General features: G+C 41.2%; 1 protein-coding gene across 2 annotated transcripts; it reads left to right on the top strand.

Moving 5' to 3' along the window:
* Positions 1 to 834: 834 nt before the first annotated feature.
* On the top strand, positions 835 to 14521 carry adgrg1 (adhesion G protein-coupled receptor G1). 2 transcript variants are annotated; one of them, XM_042060767.1, is made up of 15 exons: positions 835 to 1181; positions 6066 to 6167; positions 6375 to 6839; positions 6982 to 7030; positions 8280 to 8394; positions 9056 to 9196; positions 9319 to 9456; positions 10256 to 10298; positions 10596 to 10702; positions 11143 to 11261; positions 11380 to 11645; positions 11771 to 11870; positions 12593 to 12869; positions 13285 to 13512; positions 13580 to 14521. In XM_042060767.1, exons 2-15 carry the CDS (start codon positions 6101 to 6103, stop codon positions 13649 to 13651), a joined length of 2187 nt encoding a protein of 728 aa, XP_041916701.1. In that variant the 5' UTR covers positions 835 to 1181; positions 6066 to 6100; the 3' UTR covers positions 13652 to 14521. The 2 variants fall into 2 exon arrangements, with proteins under 2 accessions (XP_041916701.1, XP_041916702.1); XM_042060768.1 differs by lacking the exon at positions 13580 to 14521 and having other exon boundaries at positions 836 to 1181; positions 12593 to 12867; positions 13284 to 13544.
* The last annotated feature ends 5233 nt before the right edge of the window (positions 14522 to 19754 follow it).

Here is a 19754-nt window from a genome sequence, read left to right as displayed (position 1 = left end):
ACACCATTACCCACTCGTGCTCACTCTCACACTCTCCAACACTGACAAGTTGAGAGAGTCACACACACACACACACACACACACACACACATTGTTTAACCACACCATCACATATACATGTCTACACCTACCAATCTACTCTTTCTCTCTCTCTCTCTCTCTCTCTCTCACACACACACACACACCAACACACATAGGTCTACATGTACCATGTCTACACCTACCAATCTAATCTCTCTCACTTTCTCTATCTCTCTCTCTCTCTCTTTCTCTCTCTCTCTCTCACACACACACACACACACACACGTCTTTGTTCAGCCCTCCCTGTCCTCCCTCTGCCAGTCCTAGACAGCTGAAGTGATCCAGAAACCAGGTGCTGCTCGTGCTCCTCACGTCAGTGTGATCATTTCTTTTCCTCCGCTCTCCCTTTTACTGCCCCCTCCCCACTCTCACCCTCTAATCAAAGATGCAAAACACACTCCTTAGAGAGCTTGGCCACCGGTTGTTATGGCAAATATTTTGGTGTGTATGTTTCATTATGTGGAGACAAGGACTTTGTAGTAGTATTGAGCTTTCTGTGAGTATTGAGCTTTCTGTGAGTATTGTGTGTGTTAAGCAATCAGGCTGGGTACTTTTTTGCTTTTTATGCAAATGTAGCCTACAATGACCATGGACATTTTCATAGCCTATGGGAAATGGGACTGAACTATTGAGTTAGGTAGATTTAGTCTATCATGAAATCGGAAACTTTTCATTTGTAGGGCCAAAACACACACACATTCACACACAAGCCCCTCCCAGCCTGCACACCTTGTCTCGCTGACAGCCAAACCCTGGGGGTGCGTTTTTGACGTCGGAAAAGAGCAGGTCACGCTGTGCAGAGTATGACAGCACGCCACCGGCTTAAGTCTAGGCTATGAGACTCAGACAGAGACAAAAATCATAGACTTTACTAAAAAGCTTCTCATATTTGCAACTTTCAGTCAGCTTGTTGTTGCGGTCAACAGAATGTGTCATCAGAGACGCAAGGGATTTTTCGTCGTCTCATGAGGCAAGGTTGCTTTGGTTGCTTAGCGAAGCGGCAAATCGTTACAGTTTCATAAAGTTACTTCACTGTGAAGAGAACTACTTAAGCAGATATCTTGTCAACGTGGGATTGACTGCATAAAAATCGCATTAAGGTAAGCTAGGCGATAGCCCAATGTTTCATATCGTAATTGAGGACTGTTCAACTTAGCCTGTCGTAAGAAATGGATAGGTTACGCTATATGAGTTTGAGTTGAGTAGGCTACCTATGAGTTTTGTTTTGAACCACAACTCGAGGAAACACGATTTATTGCTATGGCTTGTAATGAAATAAGTCCGACGTTAAGCGCAGCAAAACAGGTGTATGGTGGGATTTTAGATTACAAGCATATGAAACAACGACAGAAATCGACACACCGAAATAAATGTAGGCTAAAATTATCTCTATTCAACTACAGGAGATAAATAAATTAGACTAGTTACTTTCATGTATTTGATTGGTTTGAGTTTTGGTTGATTGGATTTAGTTTTTATTTTGGTTGAAGGGTGCGCTTAAACACTGCCCTCGCTCGCAGATGGGAGTGAGGTGAGAACCCTAGAAAGCTCGTTGCAAAGCTAAAACATCGATTTTTTTGTTGGTGTTAGCGCTTCAAAATATGCAAGTCTTTAGGAAAAAGGTGTGTCTTTCTCTGTAATTTAAATATCTGTATGAATAGGCATGGTCTTCAAGTTGTACATGAAAAGTTGTACATTGGCCTTGTAGGTTAAACCACACAAAAAAAGACGTATTCGTGAAATGAAAATAAAATTAAGAATTGTATAATAAGCCCACAGGTTGTCACACTACCCTTTGTAGAGCACAGCTTAGCTTTAGCTGACGGCTATTCACTATGGTTTTATTACTAGTCAAACAAAATGTGCGCCCTCTCCTTTGTGCAGATCATGTTATCTATGCAGTGAATAGAAGCCCCTAAGACTGGCCTGAACCTAGCAACCTTTCCATGGGCCATTTTGGGGAAAGGAATGTGGTTCTCTTTGTGTTTGTAGGTTTGTGTGTGTGTGTGTGTGTGTGTGTGTGTGTGTGTGTGTGTGTGAGTGAGTGATGGTCCCAGAGGAAATGGGAGCTCAGGTGTGTTTCATTGCACACACATTCTCTGCGGCTATGAATAAATGGAAAACACATCAATGCGTTTGCACCCATACAACATTTGCTTCAGTCAAAGGGCATGCAAATAGATGAATGTGCTCATATAACTCTCTGCTTCCTTGTTCCCTTTGGTCAAAACAGGCACTATATCCCTTCTAGCACAAAAATCCTGAAAACAACCTGTAATCCCCTCCTTATGACTCTGCCAAAGGCTTGAGGCTCTTCACCAAAGCCAACCTTTTTGGAGATTTAAAATCTCTAAAATAAGATTCTGTTGTATTTGCTTTTCACATGAGGCCTTCAAATTCAACTGGTTAAACTGGTGTACATTGCAAGCGTCTGTTAGTTTGGTTTTCCTGTCTGAACCTCAGTACCTTCGTCAGAGCTGCTATACCACAAAGCGTCTGCTGCTGTTAGTGTCATGGTACCGCAGTAAATACTACACATACGTGGAAATGTGCAGAGTATTCAGTGAATGCTCTGATCATAGCAGCGCTCCCAGTGCCCCCTGTCCGAGTCAGGCCATTGAGTCAGAAAAGCAGGTCATGGCAGTCACAATAGTCGGCCTATGTCTGAAAGGGATTAGCATTTTTCATCAGCACTGCATGCTTCTCTGCATGAAGTGAAAGACGGACGAACCAGTCAAAGGCCCTCTCTGCCTATGAGTCACAAGAGCTGTGTCTATCTCTGAGAGTAGGCTACGACCCTGCACTTGACAGACAGAAAGATAGGGCAAGCGTGGGGTTCGAAAACAAAGGCATTCACCTCACGATACAGTTGTAGTAAAATGTGAAAAGCTGTGTATGACACCAGAGCTCTGAGAAGTCTGGGCATATATATATATATGTGTGTGTGTGTGTGTGTGTGTGTGTGTGTGTGTGTGTGTGTGTGTGTGTGTGGGATGGGTTTGTGTAGAGCTGTCGTAAATGGATAATCTTATTAAGCTTATTTTCAAAACGTGCTTCTTCTTTTCTCATGAAAGACAGTAGACTGGTGCATTGATCAGCAGTTATTTCGAAGCCCACTGAAATACAGAAATACGAAAGGGAGGGTTCATGTAGATAAATAAATGAGACCATGATTACATATAATAACTGTAAATTGTTTTAAAAGATGACTTATTAGGCCTGATGAAGATCTGTTGAGATCGAAACATTGCCTTTTTAGAGTAAATAAAGCATTTCTTGGAGCTCATATACTGTGAGCAGACCATCTCCCTTTCTCTCTGACACGTTTGGTCTGGCACCTGAGAAAATACATTTTGGATATGCGCACCCGTTTTCAACAAAGATGACTTAGTAACCATGAAGGCCTCCGTCTCTTGTCTCAGCAGTAGTCAGTTGTTTCCTCACCGCAACCCCCTGCTGTTCAGAGCGTCTGATATTTATCTCCATATGTGTATCTGGTGCAGACGTTGCATCATATCAGTACGCGCTAGCACGGCACTAGGCAGTTTTGACTTCAGTAGTGGAGAATGGAGGTCAACAAGCTTGTCTGTTTGTGCCAATGTAGTTAAATGTCCAGTTGTTTCAAGTCCCCGATTTGTCCTCTTGCTTTTTAACTCCCCCATTTATTCTGAACAGATTTTGCATCAACACACACACACACACACACACACACACACACACACAAACACACACTCACATGCTCACACACACACACACACACACAAACACACACACACACACACACACACACACACACACACACACACACACACACACACACACACACACACACACATACACATGCACTTACACACACACACATACACACACACTCTCTCTCTCCAAGAACCTCTCCCACCACCTCCCACGGTTTGTGGAGTGAAAAGGGACATTCTTTCCCTGCGCTGGCGGAACAATAAAGAGTGAAGGGGGCGAGGGAAGCAGTGGTGGGTGATGGGCAGCAGTGGAGGAAGGCAGGAGAGGTCCGCCCTTCTCAAACAGAACTGAGCGTGCTCTTTGTGCACTTGTTGACTGTGCCAGCCAGTGTGTGTGTCTCTGTGTGTGCTGGGACACAAGAGGATCTACATGTCTGGCCGGGGTTGAAGTTGCACTGCGAAAGACTTGAAGGACGCCCCTGTCCAGTGAAGGCTCTTCCTGTCCATAGTGGCAGGCAGCTGCAGCTGCATTGCATAGAAGCATGTTATTGAGCTCAACATGTAGCACCACTGTGCTAGCCCTGCACTAGCTGCCCCACAATTGGACTCACTCACTGAGGGTTATAGTCCTCTAAGGGTCTCTTCAGTCCGGATCGCGTGCCTTACAGCGCCCAAGTTCTGAAGTACGTTCAGTCTGAGTCATGCATGTTTGGGGTAATTCATCTTCAATACAGCATAGGGATTCACTAGAATTCCAAGGCAGTGTTAGTGGAACAAAGCTAAGGCAGGGACCTGCAGCAACATGCTGGAATGGAACTCCTCTCTGTCTGCATCAGCCTTAGGGAGAAACTTGTTTCCACTTTTTTTCATGATATACATGCACAATGTGATCATATTGATATTATATGAACTGTGAATGAAATCTGCAGTCTGTGCATAAAAAAAAACATTGTGGAGTAGAAGCTGAGGCCAACGAGGAAGGTCGGTAACACATTGCTGGGCACCAAGTCCCATTTAAAGATGGAACATGTTCCAGGTTCCAATTATAGCTCCAGTCAACAGCCTTACGAGCAGTACAAGAAAGTGAGGCTCCAGATCAAGAGAGAGCGGAATGGGAACAGCATTAAATGGAAATATTTGGGTTTTGATCTGAGTTTGAGTTGGTAATGTTACAAGCAATTGCAAGTGTAGTAAGTTGCTGGCTGATGTAGAGCATGTTTTGAAACGCCACAGTCCTCAGTCTAGATTCACTTTGCTCACCAGACTTGGTTTGTCTCTGGACTTTAGCCCTTGGCCTAAAGATTGGGGGCATCAGCAAACTACGGAGATGCTATTACACAGTTAGAGAGTGAGTGTGTGTGTGAGATTGGGTGGGGTGGGTGTTTTGAAGGGTCGTATAGTAGTGGTGACATTAACCTCATTTGCAAAACCAAACATGCAGGTCATCATCATGTAACAAGGTGGATCTATAGTGGAAAATATAGTTCATGTTCACCTAGAGTTTGGTCTGTGGGCAAATTGTGGACATAGTACTCCACAGTTTGAACCTCTCGCAACCACTTCAGTGGTGTGCGTGTGTGTGTATAGTGTGTGTACGTGTGCGTGTGCATGTTGTGTGTGTGCAGGAGTCGGATACCTTGGGTGCTGAGGTTTGGCACGCAGCTATATAAGCATCTAATCATGTGGTTAGGAAAAGATTATTTCATTGACGCAATCTAAAACAACAAACATGTTTTATGCGTTAGCAAAAGCATACCTTTGAATGCAATGTACCTGTAAGGCAGATCATTATATCTTGACCACACATTCCACGATAATTTGTTTCATAATTAAGTGGGTTTTTTTACTGCGATGTGGTGCTGGTCCTTGCGTCCTGCTTGGGTTGGTGTAGGGTTTACATCATTGCAATACTCCAGTCCAGAATGGCATGAGTGATGATGTTCAGACTGTTAGGAGAGAAAGGCTGTTCTCATGGATAAGGCTTCGTGATAGGGTGCGGAATGTATTTTTAGTGCTTTGTGAATGTGTTCTCAATGATAAAATGCCCTGCTATAGATAGATGTGTTTTGTGAAGGGTGAGCTGGTTACTAAAGGCAGGAAACCTGCATTTTTTTGATTGAGAAAAAGAGAGAAGTGTGTGCTTGCTTAAATGATAAAGAGATCTCCTGTTTTGGTTTGGGAGCATTTACTCTGGAAATGGAAAGATATCCACAACAGAATTGGGTGACCTTGTAGGGATTTTAAATTTGATTTTGAACTGGCTGTTTTGTTTGACCTTTTGTTCTTCAGAGTTGAAGGAGAGTCGGTAAGGTGAGGCTCCAACGATGATGTGGGGCCAGGCAATAAGAGGAATTCTGGGATTGATTTGTTTCATTGCTCCAATGGGCCGAAGTAAGCTACTACTATTTACCTATATTCTCAGATAAAGATAGGTAGACTTAAAAGTAACCTATAGATTATAATTATGTGTTTTGTAAAAGTCAGTTAAATGATCTAATAATAATATACTGCTCAAACAAATGAGGCTGGCATAGTTTGCATAGCTTTTTCATGACTAAAGAAATCACCCAATTTATTTGTCATAATTTTGTCGCGCAGTGGAAAGTGAGAGCGACCTGGACTTTAAAATGTGTGGAACGTGGCTTCACGGCACTGGCCACAGGATCCTGAAGTATGCCCTGACCAAAGGCTGTGGCTCCCCCAACATCAGTGCCCTTAACATCAGCGCCAACAAGACCACCCTCTCCATCATAGGCACCATCACAGCCAGCCATGAATCTGTGGGCCAGATCCAACTGAACGACACCACCTGGGGGGACTCCAGCCCATTCTGCGTGCTGTGGGAGCCACTGGTGGACCGCCTGCGGGTCGAGGTGAACGGGCGGAACTACACCGTTCTGAGATCAGCCGGGCTGCAGGAACGCTGTTGCACGGACCTTTCCTCCAGAGATCAGACTGCAGCTCAAACCTCATATGGCATTGTAAATGGCAGCATGCGAACCGATGTTATGAGCTACAAAACACAAGGGACATTTGGGTTCTACGGACAAACCATCAACTGCAGTGAGTGCATTTCCATGTGCAATGACAGATACTGACACAGTTTCAGATGGATATGTATGGACATACATTTCTGTACATTTGTGAGATTTTCTTTCATTAACTCATTCTTATTCATCGTCATTGTAATTGTCCTTCTCTGCAGAGAAAGAATTTTGTGAAGAGGCCCAGGAAGCAACCAGAAAAGTCAATATGTAAGTTATTATTATTTGCATCTAATAACATAATGCAAATTCAAATGAGTTAAGTATAAGTATATATACTCTTTTGATCCCGTGAGGGAAATTTGGTCTCTGCATTTATCCCAATCTGTGAATTAGTGAAACACACACAGCACACAGTGAACACACAGTGAGGTGAAGCACACACTAACCTGGAGCAGTGAGCTGCTTGCTACAGCGGCACTCGGGGAGCAGTGAGGGGTTAGGTTCTCTTAATTATGAATATGACCGTCAACTCATTCGAATGTCACTCAGCAACTGTAGGATGACATCAGAACAATATGCATATGTATATGAACACCATTCTAGATAATGATAAGAACAGATGTAGCAGTCCTATCGGAGCTTCTTATGCCAGAGAAATTGATGAGAATACGGGAAGTGAAGGCAAACCTGATCCACCAGCTGTAGAATCAGAGAGTCGCTGCAACAGGAACAATATCATATCTCTCTGTCCTGACAAAAACAACACACACACACACACACACATATGACTCTGACTATGACCTGCCGTAAACTTTCTCTCTCTGAAATGTAACATTCTTATGGGTGAAAATTGTAGCTGTATGTATGAGGAGAGAGAAACAGAGGAAGAGAGAGAGAAAGAGAGAGAGAAATACAGAGAGAGAGAGAGAGAGAGAGAAATACAGAGAAAATTGTAGGTGTATGTATGAGGAGAGACAGAAAGAGAGAGAGAGAGAGATGATTTTTTACATTGTTGTGATGGTGCTCATTAGAACATGCCTACTGTGTGAGTGAAAGCGTGCACTGTGAGCATTGGTGATGAGTGAGGAGCTGAGGTTTTGCCACAAACAGGAAATTGTGCACAGAGCCAAACAGGGTGGCTGCAAATAGACCAAAAAAATGAAATATCACATTGTGATATTATTCTTTATCATGAGATCATAAGCTCCTCTGTAGACTTACCACAAAAGCCAGTTATCTGACAGAATCACTAAACATTTGCTACAAGACTTATTGCTGGTGCAATACTGTAACCCTATTTTTCTATGCATAGGTGTGGCCGTGTGTGAAAGCACACGGCCACAAAAGGTTAATTTGGGCCTCTTTGAGGAACCATAAATAAATAGTGCACATCTCGCTTCATACTGAGGCTGCTTTCTCCTGAACTGAGTCAGCTGTTAAAAAAAGGTCACAGGGGTCATTTTTATGTGTTTTGAGTGTACAGCAATAACCTGTGTGTGTGTGTGTGTCTTTGCAGAATTGAGGAAGCAATGATGAAATCCGGTGTACTGGGCATTGTAAATTCTGCATGTTTTCAGGGAGAAGTTATGGAGATGGATGCTGACTTCACAGGGCGTGATATAACATTTCCGGTAAGAGTTCATGCACTTGCACATATACAGGGTCACACCTATATATATATAAGTATATATACTCTTTTGATCCCGTGAGGGAAATTTGGTCTCTGCATTTATCCCAATCCGTGAATTAGTGAAACACACTCAGCACACAGTGTACACACAGTGAGGTGAAGCACACACTAATCCCAGCACAGTGAGCTGCCTGCAACAACAGTGGCGCTCGGGGAGCAGTGAGGGGTTAGGTGCCTTGCTCAAGGGCACTTCGGCCGTGCCTACTGGTTTGAACCGGCAACCCTCCGGTTCCAAGTCCGAAGCGCTAACCAGTAGGCCACGGCTGCCCATGCAAACTTAGAAGACCACATAGATAGAAGACCACACAGACAGTAGCAGACTTCTAAAAGTCTGCACTGGTAGTTAAAGGCATCCAATGCAAGTTCTATAACTTAATATAACAGCTTCAAAGTAATTTTATGGTATACTAACTTATAATAGGTAGACTCACACTTGTTTTACAGCAGCCTGCCCTTAGAACCAGCCTTGCAATTTGCTTTACGGCAATTGTGCAATAGCCTACTATTTGTATTAATTCATGTAATATTGCCGTGCCAGTCTGTGTCTCTCTCGGAAACTATCTTTGCCGGTTTATAAACAAGCCCACATGTACCATGTCCAGGGGGAAGGGACTGCAAGGGGACCTCGCCCATCAATGCGACGACCTGCAGTGCATCTGCCGGCCTGTTTAAAACCTGATAGGCCTGGAGACATGAAAGCCAAAGTTGTGTGCACCTTCTTCAAGAACAATACCATATTTAAAGTGAGTCAACAACTTGCATGTTTTTAAAACTTGCACACTGTTAAAACACACCGGCACATACACACACACTACATGGACACACTGAAATATGCATGCTCATGTGTTTTGTTTTCCCAACTCAGATTAAGGAGAAAGTAATAGAGAGAAAACAGCCAAACGCATGGATCCTGGAGGATGTTGTGGGAATTTCAGTCGAAAATACGATCATCGGCGGACTCCCTGAGCCTGTCAAGATTGGCTTCCACCATCCTGCTCTGCCAGTAAGCAGTAACTTTAGAGTTTTTGCCACTCTCGTCTTGACATCTTGAGGTGTGTGAGGTGTTACTTCCTCACATGCAAAAAACACTTGTAGGCTACCAGGTGAAAAACCACTTCAAAAACTTCTGGAGTGTTATGAGTGCACTGCTGATGGCACTAAGGAGGCATGAAAGACCGTATGCTATTCTCAAAGAACTGAAAGCTCACTGATGTATTTGAGGTCAAGTCATGCAGTAAAAGTCACATGCGAAACCTGAATGATGCAGAATTGTAGAATGTGCTTGCACTATACCTCCATATGTTTCTAGAGGCCATGTGTAAATAAATGTTGAAATGTTTACTTGATGTAAAACATAGTATAACAAGCATTTTAACTTATAAACATTGATAGAATGTTCATACAGGGGAAACACTCACTCATTACTCCCCGGAGCTCCTTGACATAGTCTATCTCACACTAGCACTTTTTCCCTTTGTGTTTTTTTAGCCTGAGGAGGGCAGTGTTGATCTAAAAAAATCTGAGCTCTGGAAAAAATATTGAAATTAGGAATAAGTTATATTCATGGTACTTGGCCATGTCTGTGCTATGTAGTTCAATTATACCATCACCATTAGTCATATCTGTAACATATTTTTTATTGTATTTATGAAGCAAACTAAATTGAGTGACTGTTAAGCAACCACCGTTGATCATATCTTTAGGCATGTCATTGCAGAAGAAGCAGCCAAACATGCCTAGCAATGTGATTTACTGGGTTGCCTTATCCTGTGCTTACAAATTTTCTTTTCTTTTTTCTCTAGAAAAATCATTCTAGAAAATGTGTTTCTTGGGACACAAGAACAGGTATGTATATGTGCATTGGCTTATGATTTAATATTTACATTAACAATCAGTCCATTGACTGGCCACATCCAATACTACATGTTTAATGTATAATCACTGTTGCCTTAAATATGAGAAAATGTGTTAAAAAACTATAAATATAAAATACATTTATATTTATTCCATTCAGGTTATTTATTGTCAGTCTTCTTTATCTGGACTGTAAGGCAATTTGCGTCAGCTCCTGTTGTTTTAAATGTGCTTGACTTGACTTGATATAAAATATGTTTTTTTATTATTTTATTATTATCATTACAGCACCTAATGAGGTTGACTGGAAGACTGATGGTTGCAAAACTGTACCGATAGGTGAGGATAAGACAGAATGCCACTGCAATCACCTGACCTACTTCTCCATTCTAGTGGTAAGTTCTTTACTTTACATTACCACTTTACATTACAGTACATTAACCCTTAAAGGTGTGGGATTTTGAACATTCTAACGTAAGATTCCGTTCTGCATCAATTCAAGGTTGCAAAATTCTATGTTGAATTCAATGAAGCCCAAGAGAGAGAGGCTCTGAATTAACCCATATATCCTTTAGAACGTTCATTTTCCAACATTCCCGTCACACCGGTGTGACGGTACACCTTTAAGGGTTGATTATAATAACTTGAAACTGAGTACAGATATTACTTGGTATTTATAATATGTGTGTGAGAAAAATACATGTCTTAGCGCAATCTTTTACCATGACACAATCACATTTTCTTCAACCTATAAGCCAAAATGTCAGCTTTGTGACTGTGCTGCTTTGAGTGTAACTGGGTTTTTGGTCTTTGTGCCCCTGTGTTCAACCTCCAGCAAATTGAACAACGTGACTCACAGTGCCATCTAGAGGCCTTGACTTTTATTACAGCCGTGGGATGCTCTGTATCAGTCCTCAGCTGTGTCATCCTATTCTATTCGCTCTGCAAGAAGAGGTAACCTACAACTTACAAAACACACACACACACACACACACACACACACACACACACACACACTCAATATCAGAATAATGTTGTCATATCTTCTCTATACCTGTCTTCTGTCTCTCAGAAAAAATAAATCTAAGGACCAATCCTCGCCAATCCACCGCGGCCTCGTGGTGACCCTGTTCTTCCTCAGCCTGCTCTTCATTCTGACTGGTGTGTTGGCTAACGTGGGAGGGGAGCCTATGTGCCGAGTGGTGGGCGCGCTGTTGCACTACGCCCTGCTCTCTTCCTTCTGTTGGATGGCCGTGGAGATCTTCCACACCTTCTGGATGGTCTACATGATCTTCAGCTCTCCGCCAAAACCAGTCATCTGGTACATGCTGGGATTCGGTGAGTTCTGCTTGGACAGTGGGGTGTTTTTCGTCTAAGTCTAAGCATATTTTAAACACATATTTTAGTAGTTCAAGTAGTTCAGTCTTTAAGAAGTTTAACAAAGTGTTCATGAACCTGTCCAGGTATTCCTGCTCTCCCAGTTGGTATTCTGGTCTCCAGAGATGACATCTACGGCTTGAGAGAAGTTAGACCCAGCGGTGATGTTGACAATCCTTACATGATGTAAGTAAACTTCACCCTCACCCTACCCCATGTTCCTACTCTACCATTATTATCTGATCAACCAAAAATAGAGGTAGCTGGCTCACTCACTGGACCATGGTAAAGTGGCTGGTTTTTAGCAGATGCTTTTATTCAAAGAGATATTCACTACGTTTTCATGCCAGAAATTAACGGTTTTGAATCAGTTTATTGCCCAAATTCCGTTTATGTCAATATTCTGTTTAACGTGTTTACAAGCAAGTAGAATGTCACGTTTTGCGCATATTCCTGTTTACATAGCAATCGACTAAGCAATTATTCCGAATAAGTCAGCGACGCAGCCTACAAATAGGCTCCCAACGAATTGAGCATGCACAGGCCTCAGAGCATGCACAGAACACTCTTCCTTCTGGGAGCATATTCTTTTGAAGGTGTTTTCGTGACCCAATATTCCGTTTAAAACAGGCATATGCTAGGGTGTGCAAATGGTTTATTAGTAAACCGAATATGGCCTTTTTCGGTTTATTTAAATCAGAATAAGGTGTTTACAAGACACCCGAATATTCGGTTTATTCCTAATAAACTGATTCGAAACCGTTTCATGGCTGCATGAAAACGTAGTGACAGACTCACAAGGAGATTTGATCGCAAGGCCCATTGGCGGTCAGGTGGTGAGGCTACCACTGCTGCTGCTCCACCACGCCTGCATATAACATGCACTTGTTTCCGCTCATCTCTCTCAGGTGTTGGATGAAGGACAACAGCAACGCCTGGCTGGCTCACTACCTGACCAATGTGGGCTTTCTCTTCCTCCTGATCTCCACTGGGCTGGTCATGTTGTTTGTAGTCCTCAGCAAGATCCGGAAACGAGATGAGTGGCAGAAGAGGAAGCTTGCATTCCTCAGCATGTGGGGCCTTAGCTGTCTCTACGGGACCACATGGGCGTTTGGCCTGCTGGAGATCGGGCCTTACTACTGCCCAGTCACCTTCCTCTTCTGCATTATCAACACTTTACAGGGTAAGGGAACAGAAAGGCCCATTCTTAGGACTCCAAGGCCGGAGTCAAGCAGACCAACAGCTGGACCATGCCAAAAAAAGAACCACTAACATTGATTGTGTATCCGAGTTAAACAATGCTCTGATAAAGGCCAAGCTACGTTTGTCAGAACTGCATATAAGGCTCTAGTAATGTGCAGTCACTGTTGGCATGTCCAGGAAAGGTTGAAGTAGAGCTCACAATGGATGTTTGTTTGGTCTGATACCTCTAGGAGAAACCCACGTTCAACCTAAAAGAATGTTTTTTAACAAATGAAAAGTTGCTGCAGTGAATTCATTAATATGCATAAATATCAGAAATATGAATGTTATTGTTGTAGTCTGTAGATAGTGGAATGTGCAGCATGCTTAACATGTTAACATGTGTTTGTTCTACAGGTTTTTTTATAATGGTGCGGTACTATATCCTGGAGCGGATTCGAAACAGCAAGGAGTCAATTCTGGACGGAAGTACCTCAGGATCCACACGACAACACATGCTACAAGCCCAAGAAAGGAACTAAGGAAAGTGTGTTTCAGAATGAAAGTGGAGGACAATAATCTATGTTGCCTCACAACAACCAATGTTTTTGAAAAGACTATATTACTTGGCCAGTTACCAGAGTTGGTTCAACACATTTTTATGTCATTCATATTTCAATATGAATCATAATGTGGTAAAATGTTGACAATTGTCAAATATCGAATGTTCTGAAATTGTATTTTCTAGATACTCTCACAATGAGTGTCAAATTCCATTTATGTGACATCAGGGATATACTGTATTTGATTTATAGCAAATGTAGGCCTACTATACGCTGTCTCTTAGTTTTTATTCATCAGCAATCAGACAAAAATAATTTTGTGTTTTGTTTCCCAGCTGGCTGGACATAACCATGGTATCATGCCAATATGTAGAGACTGTACGCTTATGCAGGACCACGGTATTTTATTTGTCTTGATATATTTAGGCCATGATAAGCTCTTATTGCATCAATATGTTTTTATGTTATAAAAGGCATTTAGCACTTTAGCCACCTTTTCTATCCATTAGACAATATACAACATACACATTTGTGTGTACACCTGTCGTAATTAGATACTGTGACATGCATTCAAAATGTGTACCTATAAAAAATATTGTCACCAGTACTAGTAGGCCTATAAATGACATCTTAGACAATTGAAGTGTTGGTTAGTGTTGGACAATTGAAGTGTTGGTTATATTTTGAGTTGGAGCTAGATGACTGAGAACAAAGGTTACTGTCATTGTGTGCATTTGACCTATGTCTTGGTCCAGTGTGGGTTTTGTCATTGTCCATAGAAGACTGTACTGCTTCATGACCTTTTGCTGTTTCACTGATTACGTGTCCTGCTGTTTTCAGTCTGACATTAGGGGCCTACTCTCAATAGAGAAGGATTACTGAATACTCCAGTCATTCACACTGAACACAAACCTTTAGATTTTTCCTTTTGCACTTCTATATTTAATTCGTTTTCAGAGTACTGTGACAAATCTTTTTTATTTTGAAAAAAAAAAAATGTTTCTTATATTTGTATATTTTGCATTTTAAAACTGTATTTTCAGATATGTGCTGTCGTGTTTATTAAAGATGATCTTTCACTTCGCTATCGCACCCATAGTCTACTTGAATTGTAGAGGAGGAAGTTGCCTTTTCAACTGCTTTTAAAAAAAATGCAGAACTGAAACATCACAACAAAAGACACAGGCCACAGACTGGAGCGGTCCGACAACTGAAACATACTCGTGTCACACACAGACTAGGCGTGTCTTTCATCAGCTCGGTCACAAGACCACTCCAGCCTCAGAGAGGGAGATTACTCACTTGGGGCTTCACGCAGGATCCTGGTGAAGGGTGAAGCTACATTAAGTGGTGTTGGAAAGGGGAGATTTTCATATTGCCTCAGGATAGAATCACAGCTGTAATGGGCTATATTGGTAGCTTCCATAGAAGATGACATAACGCTTAAACGCATAATGTTTCAATATCAACTGTCCAAAATCATAATGTTTGTTATTTTATATTGATAACATAGTATATATGTTTAGTATATTTATAATATAATGTGTTTTTTTGTTTCTCAGTTTATCTCGTATTTGACTAGTGTGAGTCCATGCTAACATCACTTGATAATTTAAGCCTGATGCTGTGCAGTTAAGTTGAGAGTTGAAACTTGTCCTTGATATCAAAACAACAAGTATCACCTAAATCACAGTCTGCTGAACTTTCTGGCCGTGGACTTTTATCTGATTACACTTTACTTATAGAAGAAAAGATGGGAAACTTTGTGTATTTCCCACAAAAACTAGTTAGTAATTGTTTGGTAATAGTTTACTATTGTTTCTTATCAGAGTATCGATTTGTCTTAGTAGATAATATAATGAGTTGGTATCGTTACTGCAAAGTAAATTCCATTGTATTCAAACTCCATTGTAATCAAGGCCCTTTCCCTCCTGGACCTGTATTCACGTGGAACCTCAACCTGTAACCTGAGGCTTGCAGTGGCTATGGAAGTGAGTATATAATGAAGAAAGGTGACGTGCTATTTTATGACATTCTTTATGAAGTTCATCACATATTGCTAAACAGCTCAAGTGTAATGGAGGTGCAGATGACAGACTGAATGATGGCTGAGTAAAAAGTGGTCAGCAGCTCCTTAGGCAGATTAAACTTACTTAGCTGTCGCAGGAAGTATAACCTCTTCTGGGCCTTTTTGTAGACAGAGTTAATGTGGGGAGACCACTTTAGCTCCTGTGAAATGGTAGTTCCCAGGAACGTAAAGGAATCCACAGTGGACACTGTGTCGTTCTAGATGGTGAGGGGGGAGAGTGGGGGGGGGGGGGACTTCTCCTAAAGTCCACTGTCATCTCCACGGTCTTCTTGGGGTTTAACTCCAGGTGGTTCTGACTGCACCATTGAACCAGCTGTTCCACCTCCTGTCTGTAAGCAGACTCGTCACCATCCTGGATCAAACCCATGATGGTGGTGTCATCTGCAAACTTTAGGAGTTTCACAGACAGGTTCTCTGAGGTACAGTCATTAGTGTAGAGGGAGATGAGCAGCGGGGAGAGGACACACCCCGTGGGGGCGCCAGTGCTGGTGGACCGGATTTTGAATTGGATGAGATGCTCCCCAGTCTGACATGCTGCTGCCTGTCAATCAGGAAGCTGATGATCCACTGACAGGTGGTGGCAGGCACTGAGAACTGGGTGAGCTTCTGATGTAGGAGTTCAGGGATGATGGTGTTGAATGCCAAGCTTAAGTCCACAAACAGGATCCTGACATATGTCCCTGGGGAGTCGAGGTGGTGCAGGATGTATTGCAGTCCCATACTGATGGTATCATCCGCCAACCTGTTCGCCCTATAGACTGCAGGGAGTCCATCAGGGGTCCTGTTATGTCCTTCAGGTGGCTCAACACCAGTCTTTCAAAAGGTTTCATGACCACAGACGTCAGGGCAACGTCAGGGCCTGTAGTCGTTTAACCCTGTGATGGAGTGTGTTTTGGGGAATGGGATGCTGTCTCTGACAACATTAATCATAATAACATAATAACTAAAACAACAGATCTAATGGTGGCCTAGGACTGGAACCCAAGCCACTCGTTTTTGTGTTTTTCTGGTTGTATTCTCACAAAGTGAATGAGAAATAAATATATGCGGTCATTATGGCATTGCTAAGAAAACAAATATAATGGTGGCATACTACTTTTGCACAGTACTACTGTAGACAGGGAGAGAGAATGATTATAGGGTTTCAGTTTTTGCTGATAAAAATGTAAGTAGAAATAAACTAGAAATAAACTTGTGAAGTAGAAATAAACTTGTGAGTCATTCTGAAGATAGAGCTCTCATTTTCAGCGGATGTACTTGGACTCTGACTAATCCCCACTTCCCTACCTCTGACTTTCAAGGCCTGCAATAAGGGGGCTGTACCTTAGCCGCTTAGCCAGAAGGGGAAACAAAAGTAATGACTGTGGCTGATCCGACCTCTCATATAACCTGTGATAGAATCAGTCAATTTAAGGAACTTCACTTCAGGGTTTCACAGTCAGTGTGGTTTATTGCTCAGCCAATATGCAAATTAATATTAAGTAACTTAGTAGGCTAAAAGTTGTATCAGTACAGATCGTTTAGGGTCCTGCCCAGCTCCAGCCATGAAAGTTTCAACTTACATAAAATTACAAAATACTAAAAAAAGGTTTAGGCTATGAAATCTTGGGTTCAGCTGGAACAAGGGCCATGTGGCTCTGACTTTCACAGAAGGGATGATAATCGGGCTAGAGACATGTGTGTTTATTATGTGTGAATTTATGTATGTAGTCCACTGGTAATGTTATTACTATTAGTGAACTTTAAGACTACTTAAAGGGCTGTTAAAAGTATGCTTTGTGTATAAAAATAATACCTGAATGAAAACCTAGCAGTATACTGTATACTTTAAAAGAAGGATGTGAAAAAACTACTAAGTATACTTGCAGTATAAAAACTATTAAACTTAGACAGTCCCTGACAAAAGTTTTTAAGCAAATGGTTTGTTTGTTTTGAAAAAACAAACAAACCATGACCATTTCAATAGCTCAAAACAACTGACACAACAATTGGTTTCCCCAAATTCAACACAAAATATCACCAAAATGCTGCGGGAAGTGAATACTGTCAAACTGACATGGTCAAAAGTCTTGTCACCCTTCACAAAACGTGTCTTTTGCACTGATTGCACTCATTGTTAAAATCTGTCATTGTTAAAATAGTACTAAGGTTATAGCAGGGATGGGTAGTATTTCTAATACTTTAAAATTTGTATTTTATTGGGTTGAAGAAAATGGTTCTGTAATTTGTATCAAAATACTTTATTGGTGTGTATTTTTGTATTTTAAAAATACTGCAAAATACTCTCTATGTGATTACGTCATAAAAGCACAAAATGATGCAAGGAGCCTCTAATTGGTGCTGGCTTATAGCACTGCTATTTTAGCCCACAATCAGTCGGATCCGACAAACATTTGAATCTGGTCTGTCCAATTTCTTGTGGTTGTGGTTAATTGAAAGCACTGTCAGTCAGTTTTGATTAAAGCATTAGCTAAATAGTGGTTCTTAAACTTTTTGAACTGGCAACCCCCCAAAAAACACTGGCCAAGTCTCGCGACCCCTGTCTCCAACTGGCAAAATGTGTTTTTACTTTGGGAAATGTTGCGGATGTGGAAATTGTCTTCTCTCATAGGTAGGCTATGTACACCAAAGGCATAATGTCAATGGCTTCTTTTGATAATCTGATTTATTATTTTCCAAAGGATAACTAGCATGCATCCAATGTATAACAGGCGCTCCTGTGGGGAAAAAGGGCTGCATGGTGTTCTGTCACTGGTAAGCTTATACAGGATCTTCAAGCTCATCATTGCAAGAGGTAGAGGTTTAAGTTTGTGTAAACATCTACTTTTGAAGGAACATTATGGAAACACTGTGAATTGGATGCCTAGGCCGACATCTGGGGCTACTGAATATCCTAGTCTTTTAACATGTTGGTCTAAAAACCATTTCATGACCCCTCACATATTTTTGCCGACCCCCAGTTTACTAAGAACCACTGAGCTAAATGACTAAATGTAAATGTAAATTCTTGAATGATTCTTAATTCTGACTACACAAATTCTGATCACACCATATTAACTTGTATATGGTATACTATTGCAGGCAAACAATCCTATTGCCTCTGTGCTAATCCTTAACAGGGAAAAAATGACAGATATCTCAATGAACCACAATGACATCAACAGATGGTAAGATGTTGAGTGTGTTTGAATTCCCTTCCTAGTAGCATCCCTTTCTGCATTCCACAGTGGGGAGAAGTTCACCTTGTCTAAGTAACAATTTTATTTCCTTATTAGCTGCATACTTGAGGTTGGAGATATTTAGGTATCAATTTTCTCACATACTGGAACATCAAGAAACATAGCCTTATGATTTTCTTCCTCAGTTCTGCATTGGACTTGAATTAGGAACCTCGGCACAGATACACAATTATGATTTTGGCCTATTGATTATAATGTGGTTAATTGAAAGTTCTGTCAGCTAAATGGCTAAATGTAAATTCTTGAATCATTCTTAATTCTGATCAATTCTACATGAACTTGCATACGGTATACAATTTGGTATCACAGGGGCCAAATTGTATACATTGGTTTTTTACTATAGTTTCAAAATACAAATATTTTAAATACAAAATATTTTATTTTGATACATAATATGGTTACTGTATTTTGTAGTTTATTTTAATACGAAATTCGAAATGAGGGTATTAGGTATTTTATTTTTAAAAACATCCTAATGTATTTTTGCCCATCCCTGGGTTATGGGTAGTCAGACGTCAGCTGTGAAAGCATTCCTGAGAAATATCAGCCCATTTCTAATGGACAATATAGACTCAGGTTTACTCACCTTACATTTCTATTGGTTTCTATGGACAGTATGATTTTTTCTCCAAGGATGTCCAAATATTTGAATGATTGTACCCCTTTATATGCAGCTGATTATCAGTGCTAGAGGAAGCAATATAGGCCTAGCATCACCTGGTCATGGCCAGGCTTCACTTTAAACATGGTGCACCTTTCAGAGTAAGACTTTTGTCAGGGACTTTACTGAGGATACTTTAAGTATACTATCATGAACTAAAACATGTGCTAGAACTATGTAACTAGTATCTTCATTTACAATTATTAAAATATAGTACATACATATATAAGTTAATTTACCACACAAAGTAAACTTGGGAATTACAGGCTACTTCAACTGCAAGTTTACTTAATAAAATGAACTTTAAGTATCATTATTTGTAAGGGTACAGAAAGT

The sequence above is a fragment of the Alosa sapidissima genome, chromosome 14, assembly GCF_018492685.1.
Source record: "Alosa sapidissima isolate fAloSap1 chromosome 14, fAloSap1.pri, whole genome shotgun sequence".
Taxonomy (NCBI): Eukaryota; Metazoa; Chordata; class Actinopteri; order Clupeiformes; family Clupeidae; genus Alosa; species Alosa sapidissima.
This window is presented reverse-complemented; position numbering and strand designations above follow the sequence as displayed.

What these genes read in the sequence shown, in the direction of transcription:
- adgrg1 (XM_042060767.1), top strand. Translation starts at nt 6,101, where the DNA reads ATGATGTGGGGCCAGGCAATAAGAGGAATTCTGGGATTGATTTGTTTC. An exon ending in TTCTTGGGACACAAGAACAG is followed by an intron (nt 10,299 to 10,595) that starts GTATGTATATGT and finishes TTATCATTACAG; the next exon opens with CACCTAATGAGGTTGACTGG. An exon ending in TATTCGCTCTGCAAGAAGAG is followed by an intron (nt 11,262 to 11,379) that starts GTAACCTACAAC and finishes TCTGTCTCTCAG; the next exon opens with AAAAAATAAATCTAAGGACC.